We start from the raw sequence: 23,063 nt of genomic DNA, 5'->3' as shown, positions 1-23,063 counted from the left end.
TGAGTTTGCTCAAACTCATGTCCAGAGTCAGTGATGACATCCAACCATCTCATCCTCCTGATGCTCAAGTATAAAAATAAACATTGATCCCAATAAAAAGCAAGTTTCAGGCTACTAACATGGAGCACTTTGCTAGTTCAAATTTACCTCTGCTCTCCTAGAAATCCAGACTGACCAAATCATTGCCTTATTACATAAGGTTTTCCCCTCATAGGATAAAATAAAAAATGAATTTAGTAGCGTATCTATTTCTCTTTAAATATTCATGGCTTATGCCCAGTGGTTATGAATCTTATGTCTAACACTCACAGAATCACACGGTCTTCACCTAAACTCTGTCTGCTCTGCTCCAGAGGCTCCTCTTGGTGCTGCTGGACTGGATGCCCATTCTCTACTGCTGTTCCATTCAGCAACTGATCATTTTGAGAACTGATACCAAGCGGTATGTCCAGGATCTCCTACGAAAATAAAATGTTAATCCTTCGGGAGGAACGTGTTCTGTACTTTAATTTCCAATGGAGTAAAGCCTCCTGGATATCTAATTGTGGTACTTACTTCAATCTGTTCACCTTGTCCATCAGGTTCATCAGTATCAAGTGCTGACAGCTCTAACTCAATATCCCTATCAGGCTTAGTATCAGCTGCATCTTCTGTATAATCACTCTGTAATTAAGAAAAACACTGATTTCACATCTGTGGAAACTGAGGCTTCTCTTTTAAATTAAAATTGGAATCTCAATGACTGATACAAGAAAAGAAATCTGGGATTACAATTTTATTGCTACTGTTAAATTTTAAAAGCAATCATCCACCAGAAAAAGCCATGCTAAGTAATGGCATAAAATGCACTAAACAATGGCACAAAACAACATGCAGCAGCAGCAGACAGCACATATACTAGAAATGAAGCTGAGCGGGTCAGTGTCCTTACCTCTCCATTTCTCAGTTCAATTTCCTTGCTTAGAAGATTTAACGTGAGGTGACGGCCTTCATCCAGGGAATTCCACTTTTGTTGCATAGCCAGAGCATTGGCCTCCCTCTGAAGAAGCAATGAGTTACTCTTGGCCTAGAGGGGAAAAAAAAAAAAGGAGTCAGCTTTCAGCCTTTAGCTTTTAAATGTCATTCTTTTTAAAAAAATAAACTCAAAGTTGACTGACATAGAGCTTACCTGCTGAAGTTCAATGCTCAAAAGGTCTCCAGTACTGGAATGCTTTCTATGACCAGATAAATCAGTAACAATGAATCTGTCCCTTTAAAGAGAAATATGTTTACTGTTACAAAATGAAGCAACTAAAGAAGTAATGACTATATGATAGCTATATACTATATATGTTTTACATAACAGATCAACTCTGAAAGTTTCAATCATTATTCCAGATGTAAACTTCCTTCAGAAATTCGTTATATAGTTAAAACGAGCAAAGCACAGTTCATGAATAACTGGGACTTCCAACTGCACTCTGGGAATACAGACAAGCCTGAGAATAGAGACTCCTAAAGAATTAAGAGCGATGTTACCGTTCAACATAATGTGCTGATGATGCAGCCTCATTACCATATGAACTCCACCTTGAATCAACAGCATTGACATAAGGGACATAATCTGTAGAAAGAAACAGTGACCAGAAAAGTGAAAAATTAGATACAGATGTGAATGTATATTTTCCAAAAAAAAAAATCCACATTTATCTAACTAGCCATGCTCTCCTGGCTAAGCCGTTTACAGTGGTTGTTAAATGGAGAGACATGTTCTATACCTAACAGAGTGAGGATTATAAAGCACAGTGCTAGAACATACCAGGTGAATTATCAATGATACGGATTACCTGATACACTGATGGGCTTAGTTGCACTTCCTTGGGAAGCAGTGGCCTGGACAGGGTCCGTGGTATGGTAACCAGTACGGGAAGATCTAGAAATCGCACCCCATTTTGAGATGATAGGTCCATCACTAAAAGGAATTATTGGATCTTCTTCTTTTGCCCTTCTCTGAGTTTCAAATAAATGCACTCTTCTCTTAACATCCCCACTATCCAGGTCCTGTATAAATAAAAGAAAATAAATAGATCGTGGGAAATTACTTCAGCTAATAATACAAGTAAATGTTTTCAAAAAACATGAAATTAGGTTCTCTGGTAAATTTAACATTAACTGTATATCTCAGTGATAACCCAACATCTATTTTTAAAACACTCCACTATGTTCAAATAATTTAAACACTAGGTGCAATTTATTTCAGACTTACCTAAATATAACTGCTGCTTACAAATGAGTTACTGTATATAGCAACAAAATGAAGACGAAAGCTTTCAATCATTCTAAAATTTGAATCAACATGCATAACCCTTGCCCCCCAAATCATACCATTAATACCGCATTTGAATTAGCAATAACATCTCTGGGCTCTGAATCAATAGCATTTATACAAGAACCGATGGTGCCACAAGACCAGGGAGAATAATGGGAAAGATGATCCTCTTCAAATTTTGTGCCACTCACACTTTCAGAGAACTGGTTAAAAAAAGAATGAAAAACAAAAATAAAGGCAACTGGTAAGAAATTTAAACTACAAACTTGTAACTAATATAAAGTAACTATAATTCACAGCACTTTATAGTGAATAATTAAACATTCAATAACTAATATAAAAACTGTAATAAGTTACAGATAGTACATATTTATATTATGTCTTAATAGGAAACAGAAAGTCTTCTCTTTTTTCACTTTGTCCTTTAAGAACTCATAAGGAACCCCGGAGTGACACTACGCAGAACAATAAACTATTTACAGCATGCCTCTAACATGGTACAAAGTGCTCCAAAAAATGAAAAAAAGCAAAAGAAAACACACACATACATAAACACATACATAGAAATACATTTTCGTATTAAGCAAGTGGCAACACTCTTCTCAAGATGGTTAGCTGCTTTGAAGAAGTCTAATTTTGATGAGATAAATTTGGATCGGGATTGGTTCAAGATGGCAGAGTAGAAGGACATGCGCTCATCTCCTCCTGCGAGAGCACTGAAATTGCAACTAGGTGTTAAACAAACATCGACTGGTGGATGCTAGAACCCATGAAAAAAAAGATACCTTACATGTCCAAAGACAAAGGAGAAACCACAACGATGTGGTAGGAAGGGTACAATCACAATAAAATCAAACCCCATACCAGCCAGATGAGTGACCCACAAACTGGTTAACAATAATACCAAAGAAGTTCTCCCATTATTGTGAAGATTCTGAACCCCAGGTCAGGATTCCCAGTCTGGGGATCTGACAAAGGGACTGGGAAGATGAATTTAAAAATTCAAATATATGGATGGAAAAATATGCTATCTGGGATTTTTAAAAAATGATGTCTACTTTAAAAATCTAATAGTTATGGATGGAAAAAGATGATGTCTAGGATTACTTCAAAATAATCCAGTAGGAAGAGGGGCTACAAATGAAACAAGATTGGCTGAGTTGATAACTGTATAATGGGTACATGGAGTTTATTACTATTCTCTTTTTGCATATATTGAAATTTTTTGAATTTAATGAAAAGATTAGAAAAAAAATTTTTTATATTAGTATCTCTAGGGATAGGGAATAAACCAGATGACTAAAAGAAAAACTAATGGTTTGTCCTAAATACACAGTATGGAAAACAGGGTACATTAAAACAATCCTGGTGCAAAACCTGTCTTGAAATGATAAGAACAATAATTAACAGTAATTTAAAACACCATGAATAATATAGTAGGCATTTCTGTACTTCTTGTGAAGTAAGGAAGAAATGCCTCAGACAGACCAGAATTCAAATCCAAGCTATTTATAGGCTGAATTTATTACCTGGGCAAATTACTTAACTTCTCTGAGCAGGATTCCTAACCTGTAAAATATGGGTAATACCTGCCCCCTAAGGATTTTGTAAGAATTAAATAACATTATGGAAATGCTTAGCACAGTGCCTGGCCAAGTAAGTGCTCAATAAATGGTGGGTATAAATCTTATTTATAAATAAAATCTATAAAAATAAGGAGAACTGTAATGCTGGAAAGACTTGAATTCTTGGTGGAAAAGGAGCATGATTTGTTAGTGGTCTTCAGTATCACAATGCCTGGCCATAGAGCTTACATACTCAATGTTTATTAAATTAAACTCAACTGCCACCAAACCAATGCAAAATATCCAACACAGCTAACCCTAGCTTGAATGAGTGCTCTGAAGTCAGTTGTCTAACCTGTCCCTGCAACATCAAGTGATTAAAACCCTTCTTTCTTACATCAGTGCGAAAGTCTACACTGAACAGAGGAGAAGGTGGTGTTGGTGACTGTGTTGCCACAGGAAGAGTTGAAGAAACAAGAGGTGCTTTCTGAGTGTGGTACTGTGCCCACTGCTCTGGCTTTCTTCTTATCTGCTCCTCGCAACTGGTCTTCAAATGACCACAAGGTTCCTAAGGGGGGATAAAAGAAACAATCTTAATCATCTAGGGAGCAGTAAATAAATTTAACTATGCTCTGTGTAAATAATGTGAACATTTATTATACTGTTGGGACAAAAAAGAATACAGAAGGTAAGTCTCCCTAGCCTATTCTCCATACACTTAAACGAAAGGGTTTAAATAATGTTAAAAGTAAAATCTGAGCACTCACTTTTCTGGTTTAGGAAAATCATATGTATATATGTGGGGATAGGAAAAACAGGCCCTGTCTTTGTATCTTGAATATTTCTTTTTTACTTTCTGATCAGTTTCGTATCCAAACATAGCATTTATTGAGCATGTATATGCATCAGGTCCAAGTCTGAGAGCTTTTTCTGATTTAATCCTCACAACAGCCTTATGAGGTAGGTACTACTATTATTTCCATCAAATGTGAAAAAACTGACAGAGAGAAGTCAAGTAAATTCCATTAAGTTACACAATTAGTAAGTGGAGGAGCCAGGATATACCCAAATATTGTAACATCAGACACTAGACTCTTAACCATTGTGCTGTACTAGCATTCCTGGTTCCATTATCACTTACCCTTGGTAAAGGCACAGTTGTCCTTGGCTCACTCGGTGGCTGACAAGCCACTGAATAATACCCATCTAATGAGTTATATCTTTCCCGTAAAGACGTCTGATACACAGACGAGTGCATCACATCCATTGGAGGTAAAGAATTGCTTCTAATAATGTCATCTCGTTGGTACATAGGTGGGCGCCAGATGCGCCTGCTGTCATACACAGGAGCATACATTCCAGAAGGTACTGGAGGAACTGGTCCATACGGCTGCGGAGGAGGAGGTTGGTAAGGAGAAGAATTCATTCGATCTCGAGGGGAAAATGTACTGTAATGATCAGCATATGGCATGGAAGCAGGTGGGAGGGAGGACTCTGGAACATTATTGGACCTCACAAAGCGAGGAACACAGGGAGCCACACCAGCTGGTACCGTTGGAGGTGGTGGATAGTATCCTTGAAAATTGGAAAGAGGAATATTTAATATAATTTTAGTAAAATTTAACATCTTATAATGGTTTAAGTCTAAAGCAGCCTTTAATGTGGGAAAATAACATAAGTGTTGAATTTTAGTTACCCCTGGATTAGAAAGATACTACATGCTTTCAAGACACCACTATATGAAAATCCTTAACATTCAACACTTTGTCAAACTGTTCCTTAAAAACATACAATGAACTATTAACAGATGCCTGGTAAATTCCCTTCGAGGGCATGTATTGCCACAGGTTTTGGTTTAAGTAATTAGTTAGGTCATTGATTCTTACCCTTTTGGGGAGCACAGTTTAAAGACATCCTTCATAATCTATATAAGCTATGTGCAGTCTTTCCAAAATTATACTTTAAGTGTATATAAACCAAACATTTAGTATATTATTTCAGAGGATATATAAAACTCACTAATGCTCATCCATGAACCCCATATTTGATTCATAGGAATGAGAAATCTTAAAACTATTGGTATGTAGAATCACAGATTCTTAAGACAGGAAGAAAACTTAAGGGTCATGCAGTCCAAAAGATTGATTTTTTTAATGTAGATATTCTAGATAGATATAAATGACTCACTAATTTATTACAACAAATATTATACTGTAGTTTCTTTTTCATAGAATTATCTAAAATCACTTACCAGTCTGTGGGTACTGTGGGACTTCAAAGGGTATCTGAGTTCTTGGATCTTGAAAATACTGAATGTTTTCAGAATGCTGAGGATATACTGGTACTCTAGTGATAAATGGGCTGGATTTTGGAGGCACAGAATTCAGCTCTGTTCCAGCATTAGTGGGCCCAGCTGAGGTAGCCGCTACATTACTTACAGGAGTCTTAGGAGGAGAGCCAATTTTACTAGAGAGAAAATTTAACAAAGGCAAATGATAAATCACTGCCTATGTCTGTTAAGTCTTCCTCAGTAGGAATTTTTCACAAAATTATATAGTGACCATTGACAGACAACGCTTCAGGTTTTTCAGGTGACAAATAAGGCAATGAATTTCACTGCTACCTCACACTGTTAGTTCACAAGATTATAGTAAAAGATCTCATATTTTGGTGAGGGTGAAAAATAAAAAACAAAACATAAAACACAAATTCCAGGTAGGATTGTTCTATTAAGAGTTAAGATTAACTGAAATGTAAACTCAATGAAGAAAGGCCATTTTTGTCCATTTTGTTAACTGCTAGATCCCAAGGACCGTAAACAGTTTGTGGCATATAGAAGGCACTCAGTAAATATTTGTTGGACAAATGGAAAAGTTCCTGCCACATAGTAGGTAGTCAGTAAATATCTGCTGGACAAACAGAATACCAATAAAATGGTTACTCATTAAACTGATACAAAACACACAAGCTTTCTTTTATTCAAAAAAAAAGAAAACACAAATTATTTTTTTTTGTTGAGTCACCACACCATCAGTTCCAGAGGATCTTACCATGGGTTCTTACACCCTCTGAAGAAGTCAAACTCTGGCAGAAAGAAGCTATGTGGTAACTGAAGAAAAAGATCTTGCTAATGATGCAGGAATTCAATACACTGCATCTCAACTAGATTAGAGGGTTCTTCTCAAACTAGAAAAGCCCTATTAAAGCAACAGTATAAAAAACGAGGAATATGGGATGCCTTTAAGTCTAGCTGAGATTAATCTAGAAGATGCTTACTCTTATGTGTATTTGTGTATCAAAATGTAAAAAATAACTAAGAAATTTTAGATAAGAATAGTAAGTACAAACGGCTTAGACATTAAAGGTACTTCAGTGCTGGGCTTACTCTGAAGTTCAATAAAGGTAAGAAGGAAAATAATTAGGATTTCCTCATAACAACAGTAAGTCAATTCAGTCACTCAGTCAGGTCTGATTCTTTGCAACCCCATGGACTGCAACACGCCAGGCTTCCCTGTCCGTCACCAACTCCCAGAGCCTACTAAAACTCATGTCCATTGAGTCAGTAATACCATCCAACTATCTCATCCTCTGTCATACCCTTCTCCTCCTGCCTTCAATCCTTCCCAGCATCAGTCTTTTCAAATGAGTCAGCTCTTCGCATCAGGTGGCCAAAGTATTGGAGTTTCAGCTTCAGCATCAGTCCTTCCAATGAACACCCAGGACTGATCTCCTTTAGGATGGACTGGTTGGATCTCCTTGCAGTCCAAGGGACTCTCAAGAGTCTTCTCCAACACCACAGTTCAAAAGCCATCAATTCTTCGACGCTCAACTTTCTTTATAGTCCAACTCTCACATCCATACATGACTACCGGAAAAACCATAGCTTTCACTAGACGGACCTTCGTTGGCAAAGTAATGTCTCTGCTTTTTAATATGCTGTATCGGTTGGTCATAACTTTTCTTCCAAGGAGCAACTGTCTTTTAACTTCATGGCTGCAATCACCACATGTAGTGATTTTGGAGCCCCCCAAAATAAAGTCTGACACTGTTTCCATTGTTTCCCCATCTATTTCCCATGAAGTGATGGAACCGGATGCCATGATCTTAGTTTTTTGAATGTTGAGTTTTAAGTCAGCTTTTTCATGCTCCTCTTTCACTTTCAAGAGGCTCTTTAGTTCTTCTTTGCTTTCTGCCATAAGGGTGGTCTCATCTGCATATCTGAGGTTATTGATATTTCTCCCGGCAATCTTGATCCCAGCTTGTGCTTCATCCAGCCAGGCATTTCACATGATGTACTCTGCATATAAGTTAAATAGGCAGGGTGACAATATACAGCCTTGACGTACTCCTTTCCCAATTTGGAACCACTCTGTTGTTCCATGTCCAGTTCTAACTGTTGCCTCTTGACTTGCATACAGATTTCTCAGGAGGCAGGTAAGGTGGTCTGGTATTCCCACCTCTTTAAGAATTTTCCACAGTTTGTTGGATCCACAGAGTCAAAGGCTTTGACGTAGTCAATGAAGCAGAAGTAGGTGTTTTTCTGAAATTCTCTTGCTTTTTCTGATCCAATGGATGTTGTCAGTTTGATCTCTGGTTCCTCTACTTTTTCAAAATCCAACTTGAAAATCTTGAAGTCCACAGTTCACGTACTGTTGAAGCCTGGCTTGGAGAATTTTGAGCATTACTTTGCTAACATGTGAGATGAGTACAATTGTGTGTTAGTTCGAACATTCTTTGGAATTGTCTTTTTTGGGGATTAGAATGAAAACTGACCTTTTCCAGTCCTGTGGCCACTGCTGAGTTTTCCAAATTTGCTGGCATATTGAGTGCAGCACTTTCACAGCGTCATCTCTTAGGATTTGAAATAGCTCAACTGGAATTCCATCACCTCCACTAGCTTTGTTCATAGTGATGCTTCCTAAGGCCCACTTGACTTCACATTCCAGGATGTCTGGTTCTAGGTGACAAGGTTCAAAGCCATGTGAAATCATGCAAGCTATCCCAAAAATTCAGACTTAAGGGAAAATCTAACTTTCGAACTCATTCTGGCCAGACAGCTAGATTACTATAGCTACATCCTAGATGAATTTCAGGATTCCAGGCTCTCCTTCACAGTAGACCTTCAGTTCAGTTCGGTCGCTCAGTCATGTCTGACTCTTTGCGACCCCATGGAATGCAGCATGCCAGGCTTCCCTGTCCCCATCACCAACTCCGGGAGTTGGCTCAAACTCATGTCCATCAAGTCAGTGATGCCATCCAACCATCTCATCCTCTGTCGTCCCCTTTCCCTGCCTTCAATCTTTCCCAGCATCAGGATCTTTTCCAATCAATCAGTTCTTCACATCATGTGGCCAAGGTATTGGAATTTCAGCTCAGCATCAGTCCATCCAATGAATATTCAGGACTGATTTCCTTCAGACTGACCGGTTTGATCTCCTTGCAACCCCTCTTACCTACATGCTTTTGTCTGAGCTGCTTTTTCCATTGACAAGACCGTTCCTTCCTAACTAGTCATACGTTTGGAATGGTTCAGGTGTCATCACCTTACTGCTAAAAAATTTTCCACAATTAACTTCAGACAGAATTATTGCTATTTTTTTTTTGTTTCAGTAACATTTGGAACACAACTCCACTGCAGTACCTTTCAGATTATATTTGTTTATATGTGTTTCCCAAACTACACTGGAAGACACTTAGAGGTAGGGAGTATATTTAGTTCATTTTCATTAACTATGCCAATTGGCCTGATATTTGGCACACAGTACAAGATTTATAATTTTTGAATCAATGAATAAATGATTTATTTACTTAGACTTTCTTATTTTTGAAAGTTTTTATGCACTGAGACATAATTTATCCTTGCAAAGTGTACAATTCAGTGATTGCTGGTGTATTCCCAAGGTTGTACAACCATCACCATTATCTTATTCTGCAGAAGCATTTTCATCACCTCTCAAAGAAACCTGTACTCATTAGCATCTATTTCCCATTCCCTTGTTCCCCCAGCCACAGCCTCTAGCAACTACTTATCTACTTTCTGTCTCCTATGGATTTGCCTATTCTGGACAGTCACGTATATGGAACTCTACAATAATGGCTTTTTTATCTAGCTTCTTTCACTTAACATAATGTTTTTAAGGTTCATCCATATTGTAGTATGTACTAGTACCTTACTCTTTCATGGTGAGTGACATTATGGTTTTACAACTTTACCTTGCCAAAACCTCCCAAAAGCTCATTTCCTAAGCATGTTTAACACAGGTTTCCATAATCTGGTGCCAAACTACACCCTAAATCTTCTTCCCATACATCTCCCAGCAATATAATATTTTCCTGTTCTTTGATCCAACTCCAATATTGCTTCACTTATGTAAATGCTGTCTCCCCCATTATGTCATAAGTTTCTTAAAGGCACAGATATACATCTCATCTCATTTTCAAGAGTGCCAAAAGCAGAGCTCAGAATTAGTGTATAAGGAACATGTGCTAAACTAGATAATGTTCTCTATCTCTTCCAAGATCTCTCTGAGGGAAGACTTTAAGATCATTTAATAAACAAATTTCCCTATTGCATGCTAATTGCAGAAATAAACAGTATAAATGTCTACCTATCCATTTATTATTTGAAATCACTAGTAATTTACTGTGTGCCCAGCATAATGCTTTTTCCTGATATGGCATACAATAGATACTGACAGACTATTTATGGGCAAAATAATCTGAATATGTTTCACCTCAGACTTTAAGACACTAAAAGAATACAAAAGCCTGAGACATTAGAGATGAAAGTAACTTTTCAGATAATCTGAAATTTTTAAAACTTTTTTCTTAATGTACCAAAACCTTTCTACCAAACTAAGTCTTATGCTGAAACCCCAAACGACAACAATAATAATAATAACAGACGCAGATATTTAGTGAGTGCTATGTGGCAGGCACTGATCAAAGCATACTGCAGTATTAAGTCATTCAGTTCTTACAATCAACATACGAGGTAGGCAGTATCATTATATCAATTTTATAGATGAGTAAATTGAAGAAGACAGATTAAGTAACTGGCCTAAGATCAAACAGCTAGAGAAGAGTGAGCCAAAATGAACCCACAGAATCCGGCTTCAAAGATTTCTCTCTTAACAACTACCCACCATCACAGAGCACAAAGTGGAACTGTTCTAATCGAAACAGGGGCTGGAGCCTCAAGCATCTCACCTGCTTAGTTTTCTACTTAGTTCCTTTCTGGCACCTCTATGGACTCAATCCTAAAGTTCAAGGAAATAAGGTGTGAAAAACTCAATTCTGGTTCAACTTCTTCACTTACAGTTGAAGAAAACACCCATAGTTGAAGTGAATTTCCAAGGTCAGAGGGCTAATGAATTGCAGAGCCAGGACTAGAACTCAAATTTTTTGGTATTTAGTGCTATCTCTACTACATGAAATAATATGCGTAAAAATTCTGATTACCTGCTTTCTCTTAGGATAAATAAAAATACTCAGGCAATTATAAAAAGGCTAAATTACTCATGTAAACACTTTTACCTACTACTTACTTTTCAGTTACAGACTCTGCAGAAGGCCCAGCAGCATTCTGACCATTGGTGCCAACCTTCCCCACCTTCTTCACAGTCTCCAGAGCTCTTAATGTACTGTCAGTACTACGTGGAATTAGCTGGGAAACACTGTTTTCTGCATTTGAAATTCCGTTTGTACTTGGAACAATTTTCCCCGTTGTTTCAGTACTTCCTATGACAGAAATGACATTTCCGGCTGTGGTTGTGACAGTGTTGTTTACACCAACTTTATTTAGAAGAGGAAACGTTCTTACAGTTGCATTGATCTTTTTGTTCCTTAATCGATACCTGTTTCAAAAACAATAAACATATCAGTAAATATTTCATTAACTTTTACCCTAAGTTTAAAAAAAGGTCGGGGGGAGGTGGGCAATGGGAAAAAAATTTCAAGGAAGGAATAGCTTTGAAAAACACTTTATTCAGCTAAATATCAAATAATATCAAACAACTATAATAGCTGGCACATTAAAATGTATCTCTCATACACGTATGTATACACACAACACATGTATTTTGACACACAACTAATATAGCAGGAAAAGTACATATGTATTCAAAAAGCGTCCTGAGGCGGCAGGAAGAGACCTTTCTGAAAAGCTCTGTGTAACTGGGACACAAAGCACATTGTGTGAGACATGAAAGGAACCAGCATCAAATTTAGTTGGGAACGTAGATGAAAAAGTAGGCGAGATCCGAAAGAATTCTATTGTTGCCAAGTTGTTAAAGCATCGTATAATTTTAAAGAGATTAAAAAACCCGAAACTCATTCTTAAACAAACTCCAAGATATATAAATTTAGTATTATATTTTTCAGATTAGTTTATGACTAAAGTATAAAGTATTTGGGTTAAAGATTTTTCTGATTTTAAAGATCTTTCTTTAAAAAAGCTTTTCTGATATTAAATTCGGGGCTGACCTAATACTCTAATACATAAAGCAATTTGATCCTGGATTCAATTTAAGAAAATTTATATCCACTTGTACAACAAAAATTTCATTATAGTCCTAGTGAATGTTCCTGCCAATACTTTAACGTGGTAAACAACTATGTTACATGAATAGAAGGATGACTATACACATATGGGGTCGTAGTTACACATAACTAAATTAATCTGATACCAATGTTATACATAAACATATGGTAATTAAATATAAACTGTGTTGGTGATGAGCAATGCCTTCACAATAGTTTCCCTTTTAGGCCTTCAGTATCTATAAACAGCTTCATTATTCAATCCTTCTCCCCATCTCTCCCATACACACACATTGACAGAAAAAGCAAAGCTCAGTAAAGACAAGTATTCCCAGACCAGACTGGCTAAAGGTGGAGTGACAGAATACAAAATTTTTTTAAAAAGCAATAGGTTATGGCCAGTTTACACATATCACCTTACAGCTCTGGGGAACCAATGATTACTTCTTGAAAAAGGAAGGTAACAGGCAGACCTATATTTAAAAAGGCAATTTGGTGGCATTCAGGGGTCTATGCTTTCCTTAACATACTGCTCTGAAACCTGCTTTGCATTTTTCACCTCAAAGGTTCCTGCACAAAACGCCCAGCTGCTCCTTGCTTTCCTTTCTCAAAGGATAAAGCTCAGATATCCTTAAGATTGCTCTTGCAGGTGAAAAATAAAGTTTTAACTGTGGGTGTCTTAAAAGAAAGAAGTGATAAGAAATAAAACCTTAACAAAAAAAAGTAAAGTAAAAGTTAAATAGGGATGCATACTGGACTTCTAGCATCCAGGCAGCTAATGACTTAGACTTGGAATCTGGTCATCAAGGAGCCCCCACAAGCATTTGCTCCCTGCCTTACCAAGTTTAGAATCCATTATCTACCATTAATCCCTACCTTAAACTCCCTTGGCCCAATTACCTTGTTGAACTCACCTGGTAAAGCCCCAATCCAATTTGTTACTTATTCTCTTATTCTGTGCCTGCTCAAGTAGGTGACTGTTGCTAGAGAAAAATCATGCAATCATGCTGAGTAGATTCATTTCAAAATTATGATCAATCACTTAAAATGGCCAAGCAATACATTAATATACTTCTTTACTAAATTAACTTTCATATGTCTAACATCCTCTTCCCTTTCACTCTCCATAGCCCCATCAAAGCTGATGATACTGCCTCCCACTTAACAGAGAGAATAGATGACACCAGAGGAGAGTTACTTATCTTTCCATCACTAATTCCACCAACTTTCCTGCTTCTGTAACTACACACTCCACCTAAAATAAGGGATGAAGAGCTACTGTACTGAACTCAGGTCAATCTCTCCACTCGCACCCCAGGCCCAAGCCTATTTGCCTTCTCAAAAGACTTCACTCCTATAATCATCTTTTCTTCTCCAGTGCATCAACGCTTCATTCAGGTGTCTGCTTAAATGTCATAGTCTCTGGGATCCCTTTCCAGACAATCTCATCTAAAATACCCCCCCGCTTTTCAGTCACTCTCTCCCCTTACCTTGTTACTTTTCCTCATAGTACCATCAGCACCAGGGAGTATGTTTTCCATTTATTCACTTTACGTTATCTTCTCTATCTACTACAGTGGAAGCCCCATGAGAGAAAGGATTTTGCCTTTTATATTCATCTGTCTTTAGCACAGTGCCTGGTGCATGCTAGGTGTTCTATAAATATTTGCTATATGAATGTGTAGTAATCCTTAAACTTCACATGGCCAAGAGAACTACTGATTTTCTACCCCCAAGCATTTCCTATCTCAGTAAAAGACACCACTTAGTAACAAAGGCCCCAAACCTTGGAGTCATCCTTGCTTCTTTTTTCTTTATACCTCACATTCGATGCATTAGTCAAATCAGCTCTACTTCTAAGATATATCCCAAGTCTGGTATTTGTCATCATCTCAATTACTATAATCCTAGGACCAAGCTACTAGTCTTCTGCCTGAACCACTGTAGCAGTCCCTCATGTAGCTACCAGAGTAACATTTGTAAGACAAAATTAAAATCCCATTGTTCCATTTGAATAAAACACTAAAATGGCTTCCAAAATAAAAGGCAAACTCTTTGCCAGTGTCCACCAAGCCAGTATGATCTGCCCTTGCCTATCCTCTCCAACATTATCTTTTTCCATTCTTCTCATTCTCCATCCTCCCAACACACTGGTCGTCTTTCTAGTTCCTGAACTTGTTTCCACCTCAAGCCAACCTTGTTTCCACCTCAGACTATAGCATTTTATCAGTAGCTGAAATTATCTGTTTACATGTTTAATGTTCCTCTTTCACCACTATAAGTACCTCAAATAAGTACCTAGCACTTAACAACCATTTTTAAATGTATTTGTTGAGATGGTTGACTTCAGGCTTTTGTCACTCTCCAGAATGCAATAATCCTTGGGAAAAGGATTCTGATACCCTACACTCTAAAATATACTCATACAAATATTAAGAGAGATCTGGGGCATTTGTTTTGTTAGAGATATGTACAGTAGAGAAAGTAGGATGGGGTAAAAAAATTAAGTTAAACAAACATTTGCATTCGAATTCCTCTTGGTACATTATGTGAGTTAAGAAAAAGGATCCATCCTCAAAAAGTCTGAGTTGGGTAGCAACATGCATTATTTTTTTACCAACGGGATAATGACATCTTTCACTTCCTCAATGCTTTGTATTATCCTGTTTCTCCTTCTTTTTACTTAAGAGCAACAGAGTATGAAACTGGTTGAAAACATAAATTGTAGATTATCTGTTCTTTCAACATAAATATACTGAGTTTACATGTCAGATACTTGCTAGGTTCAGAAAATATAAAGATGAATAATCCATAAATAAATGAAGTACAGTGAAAATACACACAGTAAATAAATAAATGCAACACAGTAAGCGAACTGGTAGTTATAAAGTTACCAGGTATAGGGTACTATGGCAGCACAGTGAAGGTAGCAACTAACCACTGCCTGGAAGTCACAGAGGTTTTCAGATGGAAGATGCTATCTGAGTACAACCAGGAAAAGGAGCTCTCCAAACAAAGAAAAGGAGAGTATAGGATATAGAGTGAACACACGTACAAAGGAAAGAAGAACGAAGTGTATAGTAGTAAACTGGATGTATCTTAAAAAAAAGTAACACAAAAGGTGGAGTATGGCTAGAAACCAAGACTGGGCCCAGAACCAGCAATAATATACTGAGAACCAATTAAGAATTTAAAGCAGAAGATGGACTGATTAGACACTTACTTATAAAATAAAATCTTGGTTGAGACATAGGGAGATGCATGTAAAAAGCTACATAGTGTAAAATGGATAAACTGGGTAAACACACACATATGAAACATTAAATACTGCACCTGGCACAAAATCTGACCAATTAATTTGGCTTATTTTTACTACTACTATTATAAGTTCAGGCAAGAAATAATAAAGTTCTAAAGTAGGAACTGGAGATAAAGAATAGGAAGCAAATTTGAAGATATAAGATGGAAAAGGGATTTTCAGTTGGGCACCAGTTGTGAGTATAATGGCAATGAAATTGCATAATTTCTTCTCCAACTTTTTTAAGTTTAAGTGCTTCCCAAAGGTGGTCTCCTAAATGGGGAGCATTGAGAGATGAGGTAAAAAAGGTAGGCCGGGGGACTTCCCTGGCTGTCCAGTGGTTAAAACTCTGTGCTTCCAATGTAGTAGGCGCAGGTTTGAACCCTGGTTGGAGAACTAAGATCCTACATACAGCATGGTATGGGGCTACCCACTCCAAAAAAGCAGGCGTAAGTAGATGACATGGAGACTTGCAGGTCACAGAGCAGACTTTATCTCTATCCACAGGGATTCCTAAGCTTCTAATTTTCTGCAATGAGCCTTAAATGCAAATTTATTTTTGTCGGGAATTCCTATTCCTATTCCAAGTGTCCCTATTGTCGTGAATAATGGGGTTGAGGGTAGAAAACCACAGCTATAAGATAATTAGGAGGCAACTATGAATCAAGAAAAGGGGATGACAGGTTAGTCTATAAGGACAGAAAAAACAAGTAAGAGTCAAGAAATATACAGGAACTGACAGACTTGATGACTAAGACAAGCAAGTGAAAGCTGACAAAGATTATTCCAATAGCATGGCATATATAACTGACTAGACAGGGTGCACCTGGGGAGAGTAGACAGACGGTGTATACAAGAGAAGACATCAATATATGAGAGGAGAAAATTAGCTCAAATTGGATTTAAAGTATCTAAAAACAAAAGAGAGATGTCCATTAACAGTTGATATGCAGGCCAGATATTCAGTAGAAAGGCTGGAATCAATTTTTGGTGAGATCTCAATGATGAATGTTTTGGTTAAAAAACAAAACAACAAAAACTTGGACAACATTTATTGCAGTTAATCTCCATTTACTTTTATGTCTGGGGTAAGTGGACATAGGAAAAGGGATTACCTATAGGACAAGGGAAAGGGAAAAGAAATGTTAAAAAGACCAAAAGCCATAAAAAGAAAATGTATCTGCTTTACCATTTTACCTGAGACTCAGCTGTTACCTTCAATAGAACCTGAGTATATAAGACTCTAAGCCTAAGAATATTTTCATTCTGCACAGGTGCTTAGTGAACACATGGATTCTAGCTCTAAAATGGTCTAAAATTAGATTCCTGAATAAGGTTCTAAATCACTTGTCAACTATGCTGCCAGAAGCAACAAGGTATGGTTTCAAAAGAAAAGGTTATTTTTCAATCTAAAGAATTCCATGATGTGGACATAACTGCATCTTTGAAACTCATCACAAACTTTGACTCTATATGACTTTCATGATGACCAAAAATTAAATCCAAATAAAATAGAGTTCTCTTAACTCACTTTTCAAGCTCTTCCTGAGAATGGGCAAAAGTACAATTTGTTCCTCGCGGACACCCTCCTTGCTGTCGCAAATCTCGACACATGCTGGTCTTGTATTTGCTGTTTGGCTGAGGCTACAAAAAGAAAATCAATATGCTGATAAATGAAGATTTCAGTTCTCACTCCTTGGGACGTCAGAATTTTATGATGACACCTTTAATTCTTTTTCACATTAGATAAGAAAATTCTTGTGCTGACATAACTACCACTGCACTGTTTCCTGTTATGAGTTACGTGACATCATCATGAGTTGACATTATAGATACTCCTTCTGAGGATCATCAGGAACTAGCTCAAATGATGCATTACTTATCTGTCAACAAAACACCCACAAAAATAAAAGATTTTTTCATCAACTCATTGATGTCTCAAAATTATCAAATCAAGCAAACAATGTCAAAAAGTATTTAAAAAGCTGTAAGCTTTGTCTACTTAAACGTTCTCAGGAAAAGGAAGAATACAACTTACCCTAGAAGTTAAAATTTAAGAAACACTAATTTTACTTGCCAACTTCAGAGTACAACTTTCTTCCAAGGGGTTGGAGCTAAGTTCATACAAATAATGAGGCAAAATATAAAAACATCATGACTGCTATAATTTGCATCAAACTCTTAAGACATCATTTTTATTTCTGTAACCTTAAGATGAAATATTCATCTTTTAGCTAATATTTGAACATTATAATGCTTTCTTTTTTTTTATCTTACATTCTCTTATTGAGCTTGAAGGTTCAGTTTCTGAAGACACTATCTGTATGTTCATGTGTGTATACTTGTGAGCGTTTAACATTATAATGTTTTCTAATAGAATAAGGACACAAGAGTGGAAAGATCACTTTGGAGTAGATTTGATCCCAGTTCTGTCACTTACTGCCACCATGATCTTAGATAGGTTATTTAACCTCTTTCAACTTCAACTTGGGGACAGCAACTGCTTTGCAGGTGGCTGTGAGGATTAGAAATAATCTATGTAAAATATTGAAACTGTCTCATAGTAACTTAATAAATGGATGTTATTATTAGAATAAAGAGTTTTACCTTAAATAACTCCTTCAAAAGTACATTGAAAATACTTTACTTCCACACATTTACAAATATGAACTCACTGGGATGGCAGCAAATGAGAAAAAAGTGACAATTTCCCCAAATTAAGAAAAAATCAGGGAAAATATTTGGATGGAATCAGATCTATAGCCAGTCAAAAAAGCTTGCAGTGAACTGATATTCAAGACACTCCCCAAACTACTGCTGTACTATGAATTATTTATCAGGTACACTAAAACTTAGGTTTCTCTCAAAAGAACAGAGAATAAAAACTTAAGTGACAGGGCTGTCACATAAGAAGTCCACTAACCAAACAGTCTGTTAAGATGTTCAGCATGCTCCATTAGAAATAAGAGTAGTCAGAAGAGAAATAGCTACTTACCTGAGGTGTCTCATGGCCTTTTCTACTATAATTTTGTATGAAGTCCACTAGGCCATGAACCACTGTTTTAACAGCTACCATTGCATTTTCTAGCTGCTCCCAAGTTGGTGAAACAGCATCTAAAATAGTCCGCCAAGCAGAAGAAATGAGGGAAAAAAATTTGTTAGCAGTAAATCTCTTGTGTATAGGAAATCATTTTTTAAAAAGCATAAGCAATTATATTCTCACATACCTGGGTTAGGGTCGATGTTTGCAAGAAGCTCTAAGTGAGGCCTCAATCTATTTAAGTTAGCTGGGTCACCTGTTCGTTGCAAAACAATTGTCAATTCCTGAACACTCTTTGCAAAGGATTCTGGAGACTGCAGCTAACACAAAAAGAAAATGAAAAGGTTTTTACAACACATCTATATTCAAATGCTTTTATTCAGTCAACATACTGAACAGGTTTTCAAGTGTCTTCAGATTCCATAGTAGGAGTATCAATGATGAATTAAATTTTCATCTCAGAATCTGCCCTATGAAATTCATCATTAGACACATAGAAAACTTATTTATTAGCTATCTGGCGTCAGACTCTAGATAAATGACAGACTTGGTAAGCTAGGCTGTTTTTATGTCAATACCCATACCTGCTACCTTATTGCCTCCCTTAGTTTATTTTAAAATTTAGAAAATAACAAAAAAGAAAGAAAAGATATCTGTGAGATATGTAAGGAATCTCCCAACTGGTTGTCTCTTTAGTTCCTTCAGAAGATTCAAATATTCATCAAGATTAACAACAATGATATAAAATTAGCATCTCTAATTTAACAAACCTTATCAATGATCGACTGCATGTGTGATTTATGCGCCAAGTCACCATACAAAAGTGAGGACCACTGCTCAGGTGAAATACGGAGTCCTGCTTCCATAGCAATATGAACAATTTGGGCATCATGTTCTCTGCGTAAAGCCTCATAACTGCGGAATTCCTCCTTTAGCTGCATCAGGGAAGAGTCTTCATCCCTTTTGGTAACCTAAAAATAGAAAAGAGAAAAAAGAAAAAAACCCATCAGATTTGCTTTGCTCTCACCACTCCCCCAACCAACTTTTTCTTTATTTTAGAAGGGGAAGGTACCTATAGCCTATCAGATACGACATGGAGAAGGTACAGAAAAATAATCTACTTACTAAAAATTCTTAAAAGACACGATCTGGGACTTTCACAGTTGGAGTGAAGCTAGTGCCTATCTTCAAAGCTCAAAGGACAAGCTCACTCTTCTGTGAGGGGCTAATGTAACTGGTGATATTAAATTGAAGCAAAAATAAATAAATAAATAAATTGAAGCCAATCCTCATTTACCTCCTCCAAAATCCTAGGGTCCTTAAGAACTACACTAAATCTACTCTGCCGGTACTTTAGAAACAGAATAAAAAAACCCAAATAACAGCACATCTGTTTACAATATGGCTTACTAGGTATTTTAAGCCCACTGATGAGACCTACTGCTTAGAAAAAAAATTCCTTTCCAAATATTACTGCTCATTGACAATGCTCCTGGTAACTCAAGAGCTCTGATGGAAATGTATGACGAGAGTAGTGTTTTCGTTCCTGATAACACAACTTTCACTCTGCAGTCCATGGATCAAGTAGTAATTCTGACTTTCAAGCCTTATTATTTAGGAGATACATTTTGTAAGGCTATCGCAGCCATAGATAGTGATTCCTTTGATGGATCAGGGAAAAGTAGACTGAAAACCTGTTGGAAAGGATACACCATTCTAGATGCTACTAAGAACATTCATGATTCACGGGAATAAGTTAAAATATCAATATTAACAGGAACTTAGAAGAAGATTTCAGCTCTCATGGATGACTCGGAAGGATTCAAGACTTCAGTGGAGGAAGTAACTGCAGACATGGTAGAAATAGCAAAATAACAAGAATTAAAGCAGAGCCTAAATATGTGACTGATTTATTGCAATCTCACGATAAAACTTTAATGTAGTTGCTTAAGATAAGCAAAGAAAGTGGTTTCTTGAGATAGAAGCTATTCCTGGTGAAGATGCTGTGAAGATTGTTGAGATGATAATAAAGAATTTAGAATAATACATAAATTTAGTTGATAAAGCAGCAGCGAGGTTTGAGAGAATTCACTTCAATCCTGAAAGAAGTTCTGCTGTGAGTAAACTGCACGCCAGACAGAAATCATCTGTGAAAGGAAGACTCAGTTCATGGGGCAAGCTGCACTGCTGCTTTAAGAAACTGCAACAGGCACTCCAACTTTCAGCAAGTACTGCCCTGGTCAGTCAGTCATCAACAATGATGTAAGACCCTCCACCAACAAAAAGACTAAGGCTTGCTGAAGGCCCAGATAATAGTAAGCATTTTTAGCAATATTTTTAAATTAAAGTATGTACACTTTTATTCCATCATGCTATTGCACAGTTAACAAAATATAGTATAGTGCAACATAACTTTTATATATACTGGGAAGCCAAAATATTCATTCCTCGCTTTATTATTTGCTTTACTGCAGTGCTGTGGAACAGAACCTGCAGTATCTCTGAGGTATGACTATTATCCTATAGAGAATGGGAAATCACTGACAACTTTTAACCAGAAGAGGGACATGATGGTTAAGCAAATATTGGCACTACAGCTGATGATTAAGATATTGAGAAATTCCCTGCCACCACAAAAAAGATTATTAGGGTATTTTTACAGCTTTAATCTATACTTAAGTGACAAAAACAAATTCAAAGGTAGAGTTTCACATGTCTTACTGAAACTAATTATCTAAAAGTATGTAGCTAGTTAATTTTCACAATAAAAGATACACTTATTCCTAAACCATAAAATCTGCTAATGGCCATGTGAAATCTGATACTTGGTTAGAATTCAGACCACCTTCTGAAAGGGATGGGCATACCAGACCACCTGACCTGCCTCTTGAGAAACCTATATGCAGGTCAGGAAGCAACAGTTAGAACTGGACATGGAACAGCAGACTGGTTCCAAATAGGAAAAGGAGTACGTCAAGGCTGTGTATTGTCACCCTGCTTATTTAACTTCTATGCAGAGTATATCATGAGAAACGCTGGGCTGGAGGAAGCACAAGCTGGAATCAAGACTGCCAGGAGAAATACCAATAACCTCAGATATGCAGATGACACCACCCTTATGGCAGAAAGTGAAGAGGAACTAAAAAGCCTCTTGATGAAAGTGAAAGAGGAGAGTGAAAAAGTTGGCTTAAAGCTGAACATTCAGAAAACTAAGATCATGGCATCTGGTCCCATCACCTCATGGGAAATAGATGGGGAAGCAGTGGAAACAGTGTCAGACTTTATTTTTTGGGACTCCAAAATCACTGCAGATGGTGACTGCAGCCATGAAATTAGAAGACGCTTACTCCTTGGAAGGAAAGTTATAACCAACCTAGATAGCATATTAAAAAGCAGAGACATTACTTTGCCAACAAAGGTCCGTCTAGTCAAAGCTGTGGTTTTTCCAGTGGTCATGTATGGATGTGAGAGTTGGACTGTGAAGAAAGCTGAGCACCGAAAAATTGATGCTTTTGAACTGTGGTGATGGCGAAGACTCTTGAGATTCCCTTGGACTACAAGGAGATCCAATCAGTCCATCCTAAAGGAGATCAGTCCTGGGTGTTCACTGGAAGGACTGATGCTGAAGCTGAAACTCCAATACTTTGGCCACCTCATGCAAAGAGCTGACTCACTGGAAAAGACCCTGATGCTGGGAGGGTTTGGGGGCAGGAGGAGAAGGGGACGACAAAGGATGAGATGGCTGGATGGCATCACCGACTCGATGGACATGAGTCTGAGTAAACTCCGGGAGTTGGTGATGGACAGGGAGGCCTGGAGTGCTGCAATTCATGGGGTCGCAAAGAGTCAGACATGACTGAGCGACTGAACTGACTGAGGCCTAGTACAGGCTCTGAAACTTAAGACTGAACATATTGTTCAAACTCTTCAAATTGATGATTTCCTCATCAGTAAAATGAAAATATCCCCAGACCACCTCACTGGTTGTTTCAATTGCTACTGGTGGCACAGGAGACAACAGTAATATGACCTCTAGTACATAAAGATTGGGAAATCAGTCTGAGAGTTAACCTAATAGTATCCATTCACAATTCTCTCTGAGAATATATAAATACATTAAAGAAAAGTATGGGACCCAAAATTCTAATCTACACGATCTTACGTTTTATTTAGGAAAGAGCAGAGTATAACTTCGAAATCTCAAAATAATCTACTTAAAGAAACAAAAGGAAGAATTATTAATCTAAAACATAGAAAAAAGAAACCTAAACAACCAGAGGGTGGTAACACTCATCCAACCAGCAGGGTACA

At 37.2% G+C, this 23,063-nt stretch overlaps 1 protein-coding gene and 1 non-coding gene across 5 annotated transcripts in view; both read right to left on the bottom strand.

The window, feature by feature from the left end:
• The window catches only part of RC3H2 (ring finger and CCCH-type domains 2), a 49,520-nt gene that overhangs the window by 5,714 nt on the left and 20,743 nt on the right, over positions 1-23,063 (bottom strand). For 2 of the 4 annotated variants that reach the window (XM_065928510.1, XM_065928511.1), the window contains exons 6-20: positions 19,523-19,723; positions 18,940-19,072; positions 18,708-18,826; positions 17,244-17,356; positions 11,421-11,729; positions 6,125-6,339; positions 5,015-5,448; positions 4,271-4,441; positions 2,365-2,511; positions 1,827-2,040; positions 1,519-1,603; positions 1,169-1,250; positions 932-1,066; positions 556-663; positions 310-458 (exon numbers count right to left, since the gene is read on the bottom strand). In XM_065928510.1, the coding sequence (XP_065784582.1) occupies positions 310-458; positions 556-663; positions 932-1,066; positions 1,169-1,250; positions 1,519-1,603; positions 1,827-2,040; positions 2,365-2,511; positions 4,271-4,441; positions 5,015-5,448; positions 6,125-6,339; positions 11,421-11,729; positions 17,244-17,356; positions 18,708-18,826; positions 18,940-19,072; positions 19,523-19,723 (2,615 nt within the window). The remainder of the gene's footprint in view (positions 1-309; positions 459-555; positions 664-931; positions 1,067-1,168; positions 1,251-1,518; positions 1,604-1,826; positions 2,041-2,364; positions 2,512-4,270; positions 4,442-5,014; positions 5,449-6,124; positions 6,340-11,420; positions 11,730-17,243; positions 17,357-18,707; positions 18,827-18,939; positions 19,073-19,522; positions 19,724-23,063) is intronic. The other 2 variants (XM_065928513.1, XM_065928512.1) reach the window with 2 other exon arrangements.
• Positions 19,150-19,260, bottom strand: LOC136165859 (small nucleolar RNA SNORD90). The gene has a single exon (XR_010662824.1). It is a non-coding gene; the product is annotated as a small nucleolar RNA SNORD90 (small nucleolar RNA).

This window comes from Muntiacus reevesi, chromosome 3 (assembly GCF_963930625.1).
Source record: "Muntiacus reevesi chromosome 3, mMunRee1.1, whole genome shotgun sequence".
Taxonomy (NCBI): Eukaryota; Metazoa; Chordata; class Mammalia; order Artiodactyla; family Cervidae; genus Muntiacus; species Muntiacus reevesi.
The sequence above is the reverse complement of the archived record's forward strand: the minus strand, read 5'-3'. Positions and strand labels throughout refer to the sequence as shown.